The sequence below is a fragment of the Clarias gariepinus genome, chromosome 19 (genome assembly GCF_024256425.1).
Source record: "Clarias gariepinus isolate MV-2021 ecotype Netherlands chromosome 19, CGAR_prim_01v2, whole genome shotgun sequence".
In the NCBI taxonomy this organism is placed as follows: domain Eukaryota; kingdom Metazoa; phylum Chordata; class Actinopteri; order Siluriformes; family Clariidae; genus Clarias; species Clarias gariepinus.
Genome location: NC_071118.1, coordinates 17,825,028 through 17,840,978, shown reverse-complemented (window position 1 = coordinate 17,840,978; position 15,951 = coordinate 17,825,028). Strand labels below are relative to the sequence as shown.

Sequence of the window (15,951 nt, the reverse complement as noted above, 5' to 3'; positions counted from 1 at the left end):
GCTCAGAGCTGATCCTTGATGCAGACCCACCTCCACCTTGAACTCTTCTGTCACACCTACAGCACATCTCACCACGGTCTTACAGCTCTCATAAATGTCCTGCACCACTCTAACATACTTCTCTTTTTTTTTTTTTCTTTCCCGGCCTGTCAGTAACACAGATAACACATGACAATGCGTATGTGGTAGCTATGCTATCATCATTCACCCCCAAGGAATCCCCAGATGCCCCCAGCCCATATGGCCACCCCACGCCAACATCAAAAACCACAGCCAGACAGAATCGGGACCCCCACCCACACTACGTGATGGAGCTGATCAAAGGAGCCCAGAGAGATTGATCTAATGTGGCAGCCGAAGCCGTGTCATGACTAATGTAATCCAACAAAAGATCTCTATATTGGTTGATATTAAGATTATTTTTATTTTTCCAGTTTATGAGGACAGTCTTCTTAGCTATGCATAGGGCAGTGAAAGCCATGTGGATTGTGTTAGCTTCTGTAGTGACACCATCTAGGTCTCCCAACAAGCAGATTGAAGGAGAGGCTGGAATAGAACATTTAAGACACGTTGACAAATCTTCACAAATCCTGTACCAGTACCTCTTGTTACGTGTTAGATGTTAATGGGGATGATCTGTAACATTTAAGTGAGATGTTTTGCCACAGGGGTAAACCATGAAGGAAAGTCGTGAGGCAAGTGAATAAAGATAAAAGCAGTTTTATTTTAACCAATTTCAAAAATGTAAAACAAAAGAAATTAAAGGGAAAGGAGAAAACTGAGTGACACCAAAACAAAGAAATTATCAAAAGCAAAAGAAATTCTGATAACTAAACCCCAACCCAAATACTCTAATTACCAAACAAAAAATGTAGAAAAGAAACCGGAAGCTTCAGCGCATGCGGCACCCAAACTAAACTACTCTAACTAATAAAACAAAAATACAAAGGTGGTGGTCACTCCTTACCTGCTATTAACAAAAAACTAAATTCTAAGTTACCAGTTTACCTGTCTCCTTTCTCTTGGGTATTTTAGCCAGACTTAAATAACAATAAAGCTGGATTAATCAAGGCAAAGCAGTGCTTAAGGTTCGTTACAAACGTCATTCAGTAGCAGGTGTTTCATACGTCTCGAGTGTTCGAAGGTTTAAACAAGCTAAAGCAAAATCAGGCTAACTGATAGCCACCGAAGACAGAATACAGACTAAACACGGCAAGCTTAAATTCACCACAAAACCAAAGCGCAGTCAACACAAAATGGACAGCCGCCCGCTGGCCGGAAAGCAGGACGACTGACGGCAAGTCAAGGGAGCCCTGCCTCTTTTATAACGACTGGTCTTGTTTCATTGGAGGATTGGCGAACCCCGGACAACCACTGTGCTGAACCTGCAGTATACTTTAGAGAGAGGAGACAAAGAAACAGATACAAAAAAACAACAAATACACGAGGGAACGTAACACTCTGAACAGGTGGACAGAACCATAGAGCATGGATGTAATTGTCAGGTGTATTGCCTTGACAGTGTGAGCAGTTTTTAGAAGCTGTAAAACCCATCCTGAACATCTTATGACCTGTGTAGTGCACTCTATGCAGGATTTTGTATTGTATTAATTGTAAACCAGGATTTCTAGTCAGTTCGAAGGTTTTTAAACATATCTGAGACCAGAAATTATGGTCCCAGCTTACTGATAGATCTGCCTCCCATTTTGCAATAGAAAGTGATACTAATTCATCTATTTTGGAAAGTGTCCTGTATATTTTAGACGTTAATTTGGTGATTTTGAGATTAATAAAATCTGCCACACTTGGTGGTATTTGTAATTTGATATGATTAGACTTAAATTTCCTTTTTACTATAGATTTAATTTGTTGATATTCTAAAAATCTGTTTTTGTTAATCCCATATTGTTTAACTAATATGTCAAAGGGAATAAAGTCTGTCCCTTCAAATATATGTTCCAGGTATTTGATACCTTTACAACTTCAATCTGTGAAGTTTATCATATTATTGTTTAGCAATATGTTAGGATTATTCCAGATGGGAGTACGTTTGCATGGGATTAGTGAAGACTCAGTAATTTTTAGAAACTCCCACCATGCTGTCAGAGAAGAGCTGATACTGATGCTTTTGAAGCATGCGTGTCGTTTGATGATCGAGCTGAAGAATGATCAGCAGATCTGAAATCTCTATATTATTGCATAATGCCTGTTCTACATCAAGCCAAGGCTCATCTAAGATGGTGTGTTTTAACCACCCTGAAATGTGTTGAAGCCTGTTGGCTAAGAAATAGTGGTGAAAGTTACGTAGATCTAGTCCTCCTTTATCCTTGGTCTTTTGCAGTGTTTTTAAGCTAGTACGCGGGGTTTACCTTTCCAAAGGAATTTAGAGATGGAGGAGTCCAGAGATCTAAACCATTCAGGTGATGGTTTGCTCGGGATCATTGCAAATAAATAATTAATTCTTGGCAAAACCATCATTTTTATTAAAACGAGTCTTCCCATAATTGATATGGGTAGAGACTTCCATCTGATTAGATCATCTTCTACCGTTTTTAAAAGTGGGATGTGGTTTAATTTAATCAAATCTTCCAGTCTAGGTGAAACATTAATACCTAAATATTTAATGTTTCCAGATTGCAGTGGAGTGGAAGAGTTCTGGAAGGAGCAATTAATTGGAAGAACCGTAGATTTTAACCAGTTTATTAAATAATCTCTTGAGAGAGAGTTTATTAATGTAATTATCTCAGAGAGAGTGGTTTGTGAATGCTGAAGAAAAAGTAACACATCATCTGCATAAGGACTAATTTTATGCTCTACATTTTTGCATTTAATGCCTTTAATCACTGTAGCCTGTCTAATTGCTGCGGCTAGTGGTTCAATAAAAATTGCAAACAGTGAGGGGGAGAGGGGGCATCCCTGCTTGGTGCCCCTCTTTCTGGTCATTTGTCCTGACATATGCTGTTGGAGAGTTATATAATATTTTTAGCCAGTTTATAAAGGAGTTTCCAAAACCAAATTTGTGTAAAGTTGCAAATAGAAAATTCCAGTTGACCCTATCAAAAGCTTTTTCCGCATCTAGAGACAATATTGTCATTTGAAGGTTTTTATTGCATGAATAATCTTATCAAGTTAAGTAATTTACATGTATTTGTTGAGGAGTGCCTCCCTTTTATGAAACCAGTTTGGTCAGGATGAATTATGAGAGGAGTTATCTTCTCAATTCTTTTTGAGAGAGCTTTGCAGATTATTTTAATGTCTACATTAATAAGTGATATTGGACAATAGCTGGTAGGCAATACAGGGTCTTTTCCCGGTTTTAGCAAGAGACTAATGTTGGCAGAATTCATATTTGGTGGAAGTCTACCATTTTCCTTGGTTTCCTGCAACATTCTGTAGAATGCCAGAATTGCCCAGAATTCTTTATAGAATTCTGCTGGAAAGTCATCTGGACCTGGAGCCTTTTTATTGGGCATACTGTTCAGGGCTTTCTGAAGTTCATCTAATGTCAGTGGGGAATCTAATGCCATCATTTGATTGTCTGATAATTTCGGAAGAGTTATATTGTCAATAAATTGGTCAATTTTGTCTTTAGATGGGTTTATCTGTGGAGAATATAAAGATTTGTAAAAGTCCCTGAAAGTGTCGTTTATTCTTTCAGCATCATATACTGTATCCCCAGTTAAACCTTAAAAGCGCACATAGTTTTTCTTTATTTGTTTTTAACTGGTTCGCTAGGAATTGCCCTGATTTGTTACCATATTCAAATTTTTGCCAGCGAAGTCTTTGGGCTAAGAATTAAGTTTTTTTAAATTAATAATTTCATTTAATTCTATTTTTTTCAGCATTTCCTGTTCCTGGGAGGATACGTAGGCTTCTTCTAAAGTCTTTATGGTTTCTTCTAATTCCTGAATACATTTATTTTCCCTTTTCTTTTTATGCGATGAGAATGAGATTATTCTACCTCTCATCACAGCTTTGCCTGCTTCCCAGAGAACAGATGTGGGTGAAAAGAACGCCATGCATCGCAAAGTCCGTAGTTGCTCATGTACTGTTTAACTATATTTGTGGATTTCCAATTGCGCTGAGTTCCAGCTGTACTGAGCCTGTCTATTTCTTTATGTAGTCCAAAGTTGAGGTCTTCCGCAAGAACAAGTGCACAATCTAGGTGTTCAGAGAGTGCGGTAAATAAAACGTGAAAAAAGATGGGTCATCAACGTTTGCACCATATATACTAACAATACATAACTTTTTGTTAAATATAGATAATTTAATGATTAGAAATCGACGTTCTGGATCTATAACTGTGTTAAGTATCGTGAAATTAAGATTTTTATGTATTAAAACTGCTACCCCCCCTTTGCCTAGAGTTATAGCAGGCTGAGAACACATTAGGAAACTCAGTTGTTTTAAGTTCATCTGTAGTTGTGGCAGGTCTATGTGTCCCTTGTAATAAAACAACGTCTGCCTGTAGTTTTTTAAGCTGGCTAAATAATTTTAACCTCTTCTTTCTGAAGCTAGCTCCATTCACATTCCATGTGACAAACCTCAGTGCGCCCATAGATATGTGTGTGTAGCTAATGCTGCTCGCTGCGTGTGATGCTCAAATAAATAAGATATGAGCGGGCGTGTACGCGCTTGTGTGCGAGTATGTCTGCTGTTTGCTCTGTGCGCTGTAAGGTCGGAATGGTTGCGTTGATGCTGAGTATATATGTACATGGTCGTGCCGTATTGATGTGTGATATTGGGTGTTGTATGTGTGTGAGTAGTAAAGCAGGTGATCGGTGCAGTGAAAGGAGTTGAAAGTAAGAAAGACATACAAAGAAGCAAGCAGAGAGGAATGTAGGGAAAAACAACATTTAAACGCTGCGGAGACTGACGGTATCGTGTTTATGATATCGTATTAAATTAGCGAATTGACATAAATAGTTAAATTTAGGTTAATGAAAGACCAAGCGAGGAAAGAAAAAAAAGAAAAAAATAACTGATTCTTATCTGAAGTGTTAGTATAACACTAAGTGGTGTTAGTATAACCAGGGAGCGCTACTGAGGTTGCGGTAGAGCTGCCCGTCCACGGCGATGACAGCTCAGGAGCCCTTTTCGATGAGACTGCGTCGGATTGGAAACAGAATTTTGCGTCGCTCCAGGATCTCTTTGGGGAACTGGTCGTTTACGCTGAAGTCTGTTCCTTTCAGCTCTCTGCAGCGACTCTTTACCTGCTCTTTCTGCTTAAAGTAACCGAATTTGGCCACAATAGGACGCGGCCTCGGGGCTCCAGGTTTCTTCGCTCCCATCCGATGACCTCTTTCGAAGCAGATGTTTTCCACGGTGTCTTCCGGAAGCTTCAGGTATGTCTGCGTCCTCTTCGGCAGATTCCGGGATGCCTGAAAACACCAGGTTATCTCTTATGCTACAGGCCTGGAGATCGATGACAGTCTCTTTTATTTTTTTATTTTCTTCACATAGATGGGTCACATTCTCAGTAAGAGACTTGACCGAGTTCCGTAGTGTAGCATTTTCAGCAGCGAGTGTTTCCACCTGCTGCTGGCTGAATTCCAGTAATTCCCTCAGGGATTTGAATTCCCAGTGCAGGATCTCGACCAGGGACAACCTCGCGTCGAAGCTGAAAAACTGTTGTCGATTGAATCCAGGATGTCGGTAAGCATTTACTCTGCCGGGCGACTTCTTTTCGAGGACGCACGTCTCGCTTTTGGCTGGGGAACATGCATTTTGGTTTTTCTTCATGACTATAACGTCGAAGCACCAGTGAATGTATTCCTGAAGAGTTTCCAAATTTTCCTCGTTGTCCTGGCTGTTCATTCAGTTTTTCCGCCAAGTCTATGGCGTCTGACGTCACCTACAGCATTTCCGCTTCACTTCTAACATACTTCTCTGCCACACCAGACTTCCGCATATAACACCACAGCTCCTCTCTCGGCACCCTGTCATACACTTTCTCTAGATCTACAACGACACAATGAAACCCTTTATTACCTTCTCTGTACTTTACCATTAGCATCCTCAAAGCAAATACTGCATCTGATGTACTCTTTCTAGGCATGAAACCATATTACTGCTCACAAATGCTCACCTCTGCCCTTAATCTAGCTTCCACTACTCTTTCCCACAGCTTCATTGTATGGCTCATTAGCTTTATGCCTCCGTAATTGCTACAGCTCTGCACATCTACCTTGTTCTTAAAAATCGGCACCGATACACTTCCCCTACATTCCTCTGGAATCCTTTCACTCTCCAAGATCTTGTTAAACAAACTAGTCAGAAACTCTACTGCCACCTCTCCCAAGCACCTCCATACCTCCACAGGTATGTCATCAGGACCAACAGCCTTTCCAGTCTTCATCCTCTTCAACGCCCTTCTCACCTCACTTTTAGTAATATTTGCTACTTCCTGCTCCACAACAGTCATGTCTTCTACTCTACGTTCTCTTTTATTTTCCTCATTCATCAACTTTTCAAAGTACTCCTTCCATCTTCCTACAGTATTACTCTCCTGGCATCTGTCAGTTCATTCCCATCTCTATCTTTAATCACTCTAACCTGCTGCACATCCTTCCCATCTCCATCTCTCTGCCTCACAACCTGTACAAATCCACCTCACCCTCCTTACTATCCAATCTAGCATACAAGTCCTCATATGCTCTTTTTTTGGCCTTTGCCACCTCTACCTTCACCTTACGCTGCATCTCCCTGTAATCCTGTCTACTCTTTTGAGTCCTCTCAGAGTCCTCCTTCTTCTTAGCTAGCCTCTTTCCCTGTACACACTCCTGGACTTCCTCGTTCCACCACCAAGTATCCTTGTCCACTTTTCTCTTACCTGATGATACACCAAGTACCCTCCCTGATCACATTGGCTGTAGTTGTCCAGTCAACTGAAAAAAAAAATATTATATATATATATATATATATATATATATATATACTGGTCCTTCTCAAAAAATTAGCATATTGTGATAAAGTTCATTATTTTCTGTAATGTACTGATAAACATTAGACTTTCATATATTTCAGATTCATTACACACAACTGAAGTAGGTAAAGCCTTTTAATTGTTTTAATATTAAACCCAAAATTCCTATCTCAAAGAATTAGCATATTTCATCTGACCAATAAAAGAAAAGTGTTTTTAATACAAAAAAAGTCAACCTTCAAATAATTATGTTCAGTTATGCACTCAATACTTAATAGGTCGGGAATCCTTTTGCAGAAATGACTGCTTCAATGCGGCGTGGCATGGAGGCAATCAGCCTGTGGCACTTTTTATGTAAACATTAAAGCACTTTTTGTAAGTCGCTCTGGATAAGAGCGTCTGCCAAATGCCTAAATGTAAATGTAAATGCACTGCTGGGGTGTTATTGAGGCCCAGGATGCTTCGATAGCGGCCTTAAGCTCATCCAGAGTGTTGGGTCTTGCGTCTCTCAACTTTCTCTTCACAATATCTCACAGATTCTCTATGGGGTTCAGGTCAGGAGAGTTGAGCACAGCTATTGAGCAGAGTAACACCATGCTCAGTAAACCATTTACCAGTGGTTTGGCACTGTGAGCAGGTTCCAGGTTGTGCTGAAAAATGAAATCTTCATCTCCATAAAGCTTTTCAGCAGATGGAAGCATAAAGTGCTCCAAAACCTCCTGATAGCTAGCTGCATTGACCCTGCCCTTGATAAAACACAGTGGACCAACACCAGCAGCTGTCATGGCACCCCAGACCATTACTGACTGTAGGTACTTGACACTGGACTTCAGGCATTTTGGCATTTCCCTCTCCCCAGTCTTCCTCCAGACTCTGGCACCTTGATTTCCGAATGACATGCAAAATTTGCTTTCATCCGAAAAAGTACTTTGGACCACTGAGCAACAGTTCAGTGCTGCTTCTCTGTAGCCCAGGTCAGGCGCTTCTGCCGCTGTTTCTGGTTCAAAAGTGGCTTGACCTGGGGAATGCGGCACCTGTAGCCCATTTCCTGCACACGCCTGTACACGGTGGCTCTGGATGTTTCTAGTCCAGACTCAGTCCACTGCTTCCGCAGGTCCACCAAGGTCTGGAATCGGTCCTTCTCCACAATCTTCCTCGGGGTCCGGTCACCTATTCTCGTTGTGCAGCGTTTTCTGCCACACTTTTTCCTTCCCACAGACTTCCCAGTGAGGTGCCTTGATACAGCACTCTGGGAACAGCCTATTCGTTCAGAAATTTCTTTGTGTCTTACCCTCTTGCTTGAGGGTGTCAATGATAGCCTTCTGAACAGCAGTCAGGTCGGCAGTCTTACCCATGATTGCGGTTTTCAGTAATGAACCAGGCTGGGAGTTTTTAAAAGCCTCAAAAATCTTTTGCAGGTGTTTAGAGTTAATTAGTTGATTCAGATGATTAGGTTAATAGCTCGTTTAGAGAACCTTTTCATGATATGCTAATTTTTTAAGATAGGAATTTTGGGTTTTTATGAGCTGTATGCCAAAAGGCTTGAACTACTTCAGTTGTGTGTAATGAATCTAAAATATATGAAAGTCTAATGTTTATCAGTACATTACAGAAAATGAACTTTATCACAATATGCAATTTTTTTTGAGAAGGACCTGTATGTGTATATATATATATATATATATATATATATATATATATATATATATATATCCAGCCAGAACAGGGGTGAAAAATAAGGAAAGCAAAAAGCAAAGGTAATAAAATTAATAATCATTAAGTAAGAAGCATTACTTCTACTACTACTTATAATAATGAATGTAGAAAGTACCGTCAAAGAAGAATCGTTCTTAATACAAAAGAAGGAGAGAAGAAAATAAATGGAAAAATAAAGATACATAATACAAATTGGGATTATGCTGCTTGTGTGACTGTAACTCAGTTACATGTGATGTCTCATTACTGGATTACTCGAATATTAGTGGAGCCTTTTGCCTGTGCGTTCCGGCCATGTACTGTATGTGAGAGAGTACAGGTGGCAGTATGGGACATATGTCTAGTTCCTCCAAGGTCTATAGGTCGACGTCTATCCATTAACGGGACGATATGAGGTTAGTACCATATTGTTAACACCTTTTTAATAATTTGTACGTAGTAGTCTGAAGCATTGTTTTTAATTTGCCTAATGTCTATTACGACGGTATGCTTTTATTATAAAAAAAATTTATGGCTTTGTTGAACGTTGTTCAAATCCTTAATAGCTCATTATCGAGAATGTAACGCTTTATTATTGTCTCAGTATGTGTCAAAATGCACTGTAGAGTCATTTTCATATTCTTACGGAATTATTTAAATCATTACTGGTTTTTGACATTTAAAATTAACTGAATTCATATTGACCGCAACGACTTGGGAGCCAATTTCAAATCGGGATGTTAGAAGAGGTTCATAGCTAATTTTGTTCAGTGAAATGATGGTATTGTAAAGCATTTTTAACAGCAGACGTTGTTGCAGCAAAATACCAATTTATTTAAAGTTGTTTTTATAGAGAAATTTACAGATTTAATGCTTTGATCATTTTAACTTGCATGAAGTCAACATATGCATATGCACTCAGTGTTTATGTTTATTTATTGATTTTAGGAATTATTCTTTTTGAAATCAGTTGGCCACTGTGTTGAAAATGTGGATTTACCTTTATAAAAAATTAAAACTTGCACGCTTATGTACAGTATTTTATATAGAATTGTTTTTAGAATATGTATTTATGTATAATAATTAATCAGGCATAATTTTAGGCAAACAACTTTCATAATCTCTTCTCTCTGCATTGCATTCTCTTTTTTCCTCTTGGCTTGGTGTGTCTGTGGTTTGTTTTAAAGAATTCACAGGTAACACCTAGCTTCTTATTTTTTGTGTGCATATACATGTTCCTGCACAGTCTGTCTATTTGTCTTTCTCTCTTTTTCTTTCTCTCAATGCATTTAGTTCTGTGCACCCTGCACGTCACTACACTGTGTTTCTGTGTGAAGACTCCTCTGGTGATGAGCTGTCACAAGATGATGACTTCATGTCTGCTTTTCCTGACCACTTCCTTCTCTCCTCACCCTTTGAATGGTGTATTGTTTAATCTGCCTTTAAACCACTCACTTACACCCACCCCTATTTTCTGCCAGTAGTTAACCTGATGTAATTATTCAAATTTAATTAAATGAGCTTGTGATGCCTGAAAAAAATTAACACTGATTGGTATAAAACAAGCAATAGTTACAGAATGTATCAAGGGGGCTTAGGACAATTAGGTTCCCCAAAATAATTATAGTCTAAATATAAATGTGAACTATTGAGTATGTTACTTACATGAGAATGCTGTTACTTAAAAGGGGCTTAAAAGTAGAGCACCAATAATAAATAACTGTGTTAGAAAATAACGTTAAAAATATACAGTATAAAAATGGTTAGTGCCATGTAAATTACTGTGTGTGTGTGTGTGTGTGTGTGTGTGTGTGTGTGTGTGTGTGTGTGTGTGTGTGTGTGCACGCACTAGGTCTCAGTCATACCAATCTCTGAAGGACAAAGAGTTTGTGGAAAAGAAAGTGGAAGTGGAAACTGAGTGTTTCCGTGGTAACACAACCATGCATGGGCCAATACATTCCAAGTTTTCTGAGCTAAGTCTTTTAGATGATTCCTTCAGCAACCAGCAGAAGAAGGCTCCATATTCACTACATACTTTAAACACACACTCAGGACAACGCCAAGAGGAACTAAATTTGGTCTGCAAGCCAGTTGAACAGCATGGTAACATCAGCTACCAGGTGCTTTCTACATTGAAATGTTCAGTTAGATTAACACCTGCTTCTCCTTTCTACATACAATCTGAAATGTGTTTGTTTAAATGTTCTTACACTTTTTATTTGTGTATTGTGTGTCTGTAGCACATGGAGTATAGTGGTGATGAAAATAATCAGACTTTTCTGGGCCTAAAACACTCTAGTTACAACAAATCTTGGAGCCAGAAGCTACCAGACAGTGTGGCCTTTTCCAACAAAGATTCGTCCTCCTTTAATACACCATTGCCGGTGCTACCACTGCAACCCTGCACTCCCAGCAAGGATAGAGCTTCCCCTGCCCCAGGGATGACCAAGAAAATGAGTACAAGTGTTCCACGGCCACACGCACAGGAAAAAATATCGGAACCAGGACCTGTGCTTTCACCAACAGTGACTTTGCTGCAAGGTCTGAGACAGGGTGAAAAAGAGGTGGAGGAAAGTATAAAAAGGCACCTGATTCAACAGACTCTCCATTCATCTTCTCTGACAGAGTCTCAACCACTAAGTACAGATTCAGAACCTGACCTGCTCCACCTGCTAGACCCTCTAAATGGAGAACGAGAGCCCTTTAAAGCATCCCTTCCACCACAGCCAACTCTTACTCCATTTCAAGGCCATCACTCTCTTAACCCATTTACTCAGGTCCCCCACTACTTCCTCCAAAAAATCTATAACCCTGTTCCTCCAGATGACCCCTTTAGCAATGCCTGCTTTTCACCACAATCTACTGCCACAATTTTTCATACTCCACTGATGTTTAATCAGACTTCTCCTGTCGGTAGAACCACAATGAATGGGGCATGGCCTGTTGACAGAGCCTCACCAGCTTCAAGGAGTAGCACCTCTCTATACAGTCTGATTGATTCTCCAACCCCACCCTGTCTATCCCAGGCTCTATCCCCCAGTCACCTGCCAGAAAAATCTAATGACCCCTTCAGTGACCTTCTCACCATGGCAACATCATCCACTGTTATCACTACACAAACAAAAAGGAAAATGGAAGAACTTCATAGAAAATGGGAGACTTTTGACTAAGTGATCTGACTTCTCTCCTAACCAGTAAACATAAGTGATATTTAAATTGACAATCTATATCTCAACCAGGTTAAAGATTTACTTTGTACTCTTAGATTAAAGTTTCAGCTAGTATATCAATGAGCCAGGTGTTTTGACACTGGGCAGTCCAAATATTAACCACATTATCCTATCTGGACAACAGTGATCTTGCTTGTTAATACTTGTTTTTCTGCTAAGTACTACATTTGAAGTGCACAAAAGTTTTATTCTGATTTAAATGATAGTACAAGTAATCATTTGAAATAAGTAAATACACTGTTAATTAAACAGCTCAGACAAAAAAATACACCAATATGTTACAGAAAACATTACTGTTCATTAATTTACATTTAGTCATTTGGCAGACGCTCTTATCCAGAGCGACTTACATTTTTATCTCATTACACATCTGAGCAGTTGAGGGTTAAGGGCCTTGCTCAAGGGCCCAACAGTGGCAACTTGGTGGTTGTGGGGTTTGAACAGGGGATCTTCCGAACCGTAGTCCAATGCCTTAACCACTGAGCTACCCCTGACCCTGACATTAATGGTTTTTAGATTAAAATGCAGTCAGTTTTCAATTAAATTTGGGGACTAAATCCCTGCTTCCCCTATAAAGCAAAGCTATATAAAGGCCAGCAACAACTCTTCTAACCCTAATCAAAAGTTGTTCCATTGATTAGGTTTAAAGTGCAAATATTCAAGAGAATTTAACACAGATCGACAAGCAAATAACTTGCAAGCAAAGCATTTTGCTTTTGAGTCCCTGTCACATGAAATATTGAAAATTAATGTTCAGAGATGGTGATTTAAATCAGTTACTTGGTCCAAAATGTATGTCAATATTTATGGAAAACTGCGCTCCAAAATCCATATGACATTTTGAAATCAAGAAGAAACATAAGTATTTAATAAAAATAAAAAAAATTTCCCTCTGCCACACATAATACCTTGTAATAAAAGTAAAAAAAATATATATATATTTTAATAAATATAATATATATATAAACATAATAAATCTGGTATATTTGCAGAATGTACTGCTGCTTGAGTTGTCCTAGTGGTAATTATTAAATTAAACACTACAAATTAGATCATAAAATTCTAATGTGTGTGAGATGTATGCTTTTTAGATACTTTTTTAGATCCCTATATTAAGTTGTCAAATTTATTAAATAATCCCAACATTTATGTCAGAGACCTTGATGGGCCTAGTCAACATTTTGGTGAAGAAAAAATATATTGTTACTGTATTTAAAATTATTATTCAATTTATATAATTTAAAAAACTGTTTTCCCTGGTTACCCCAAGCTCACACACTAAGGTGTGATGTGCCATAATGCACAGTTATCAGTGTAAGCAATGTGGTGACTATCAAATGGAATTGAGACATGTAGATACAGTTTATTTCCTTTACTTTGAAACATAATATTCTTGTTTCAGAAATTAATTCCATTGTTTTCTGGTTCCAGATATTCATTCATACTCTTAGTTCCTGAGACAGTTGGTGACATTCACCATATGAGGAGTATAAACAGTTCGCCAGTTGAACTACCTTTGTTCTATAGCATAAGGCCATGGTGAACAAAAATAAAGTTAGGCAAACCAACATGTACTTAGCATTTAAGGGCAACTACTACCAATGTCACCTGTGGGTATGCACTGTGTGGCCTTTTTAGTATTTGTTTTAAAATTTTACCCAAAGTACTGTATATAAACTGTACAGTAAAATTCATACAGATCAGATGAGACAGTGGTTTTTCTCTTTATTGTTTGAGAGAAATATTGTATAACTTTTGCTGAAAGCATGTTGCTCTTTACTTATTTTAATTAATTAAAAAGTTAAGGCAATAACATGCTAATTTCACGATATTGCTTATGTGTACATTTTCTTTTGCTAGTCACTAAGTTATTAACAAAAAAAACAACAGTTAAATTTTAATCATATAGATGATTAAATTTTAATAATCTAGATTAAACTCTGAGCGACCTTAATCAGGTGTCCCTATGATGTCTTTTGTTATGTCCATAAAACTTGGTCTTTAGGAAGGGCATTGTCTTATAATAGATTTTTGCTCATGTTTGCTTTATTGTAATCTTATATGAGGAAATAGTAGATGAATATAACTATATTTAATATAGTTTTACTTGCTGTTTTTTTGCAGTACACACGTAAAGTGTTCTGCAAGCATTATAAATGATTGCATGAACAGCTTATCCCTGAATTCTTTAATGAGATTAATATAAGCCAAATCATTGTTTAACAACTAAAAATAGTGAAATAAAACATAATTTGGCATGTCTATGACTTTGAGTTGTGCACACCATCAGCTGTCAGTACACAAAACTAATTAATTAATTAATGAAATGCTATAGGGCATTCTGAATCAAGTGCTGTTTTATATGCCTCCTAATAATTAGAATGGAAGCCATATATAGTTAAACTTTAAACTTAATTTTTGATTGCGATTAGTGTGATAATCACACTAAGGAAAAAATTAAGAGGGACAATGTTGTGCCTAAAAAGCCATGCAAAGGTCATGTGCAAAGACATATAGATAAAGCAGAGTTATATTAATTCTGCTAAGAGAGGTGGTTAAAAAAAAAAAAAAAAAAAAGTCCAGCCATGTATTGTAAAATGCTTGTGGATGCCAACTGGAGTTTGATTAAACTTCCGAAAATTAAAAGGAAAAGTCACCAAAGTATGAAAAAAAATAATGTGGACGTTCTTAATGTCCACATTATTTTAAATTTTAAGACAGACTTTAAATTTAAGATAATGAAAAATCTTTTCTTAGCAATTATTTTATAATAATACTCTTTATAGCACCAACGTAAGTACCATAATTAAATTATGATACTATATGGCATAAATCCATAAATGCCATTTAAATCATAAGCGTAACCCTTAAACCTTAAACATTATAATCAATGTAACTGATTGTCAGGAAGAAAAAAAAACTTTCAAGTAAACAGGTGATTAGTATTATGCTTTATATACCTGACTTACATTTACATTTATTTTGTTGCTTTGCTTTCTGTCCTTGGGTTCACAATTCAGTCTTTGCATTTACAAACCCAAACCTGTTTTTATGAGGATGGGCTTAGCACTCCTCAGTCACAGAGCAAGTAATTGACATATGACTGGACAGAAGTCAAATATTCCAGTTGTTTCATACACACCACCCACAGTGTTCCCAGGATAGACTCTGGATCAACCACAACCATGACCAGAATAAAGCAGGCACAGAATTTAAATGAATGAATAACACAAAAACACGACACTGTAACTTCAAATGCAACAACAGTCTTTTCTAAAAAATACTGTTCCTGGTTAACCTTGGTCTATTCTCCAGGGGATGATGAGCATCAAAAATCTTTCTCCACTGCGTAGCTGTCAACATGGCCGGTGGTGGTGTCACGTCAGACCGGTGTTATTAAGAATTTAGCAACCCTTGTCCCTACTTGAGGACTATTATTTTATAGCCTTCTTTTTTATATAAACATAAAGCAAATTTCATGTTGTATGTTAGTAGTTTGCAATCAAACACAGACGTTAAATTATAAAATGTATTGTTAGATGTTTTATTGCTTAGTTGTTACTCAGGCATATTTCTATAATTTTACCTTTTGCCCTGTTTTCAGAGTCTGTGTAATAGCTAGAATTACCACCTTATGTTTAATTAAATAAAATATTCCACTTAGAAATGTATATGACAAGTTCCTCAGTGGTCTTGTTCAGACAGTAGTTTACAGCCATGGTCAAAAGTTTTGAGAATGACAAATATAAATTTCCCAAAAGTGCTTCAGTGTTTGTTATTTGTCTATGATGTTACTATGGTCTACTGTATAAGATTTCATTAAGTGTCAAAGGATTTTATTGACTATTACGTTAATTTTATACTAAGAGGCAATATTTGCAGTATTGACTCCTTTTTAAGACCTCTGCAATTTGTCCTGGCATGCTGTCAATCAACTTTTGGGCCATATAAGCCATAGGCCATATTCTCATATAAGCAATGCTTGGAATTTGTGGGTTTTGTTTGTTATCCCGCCTCCTGAGGATTGACCATAAGTTCTCAATGGGATTAAGGTCTTGAGAGTTTCCTGACCATTGACTCAAAAGTTAAATGTTTCACTCC

The 15,951-nt window shown here is 37.7% G+C and overlaps 1 protein-coding gene across 5 annotated transcripts in view; it reads left to right on the top strand.

The window, feature by feature from the left end:
• dennd1a (DENN/MADD domain containing 1A) overlaps window positions 1-15,610 on the top strand; it is a 199,299-nt gene extending 183,689 nt beyond the window's left edge. For 4 of the 5 annotated variants that reach the window (XM_053478387.1, XM_053478386.1, XM_053478388.1 and 1 more), the window contains 3 exons: window positions 9,914-10,042; window positions 10,473-10,740; window positions 10,861-15,610. In XM_053478387.1, the coding sequence (XP_053334362.1) occupies window positions 9,914-10,042; window positions 10,473-10,740; window positions 10,861-11,790 (1,327 nt within the window). In that variant the 3' untranslated portion in view covers window positions 11,791-15,610. The remainder of the gene's footprint in view (window positions 1-9,913; window positions 10,043-10,472; window positions 10,741-10,860) is intronic. The other variant, XM_053478389.1, reaches the window with a different exon arrangement.
• Window positions 15,611-15,951: the final 341 nt, after the last annotated feature.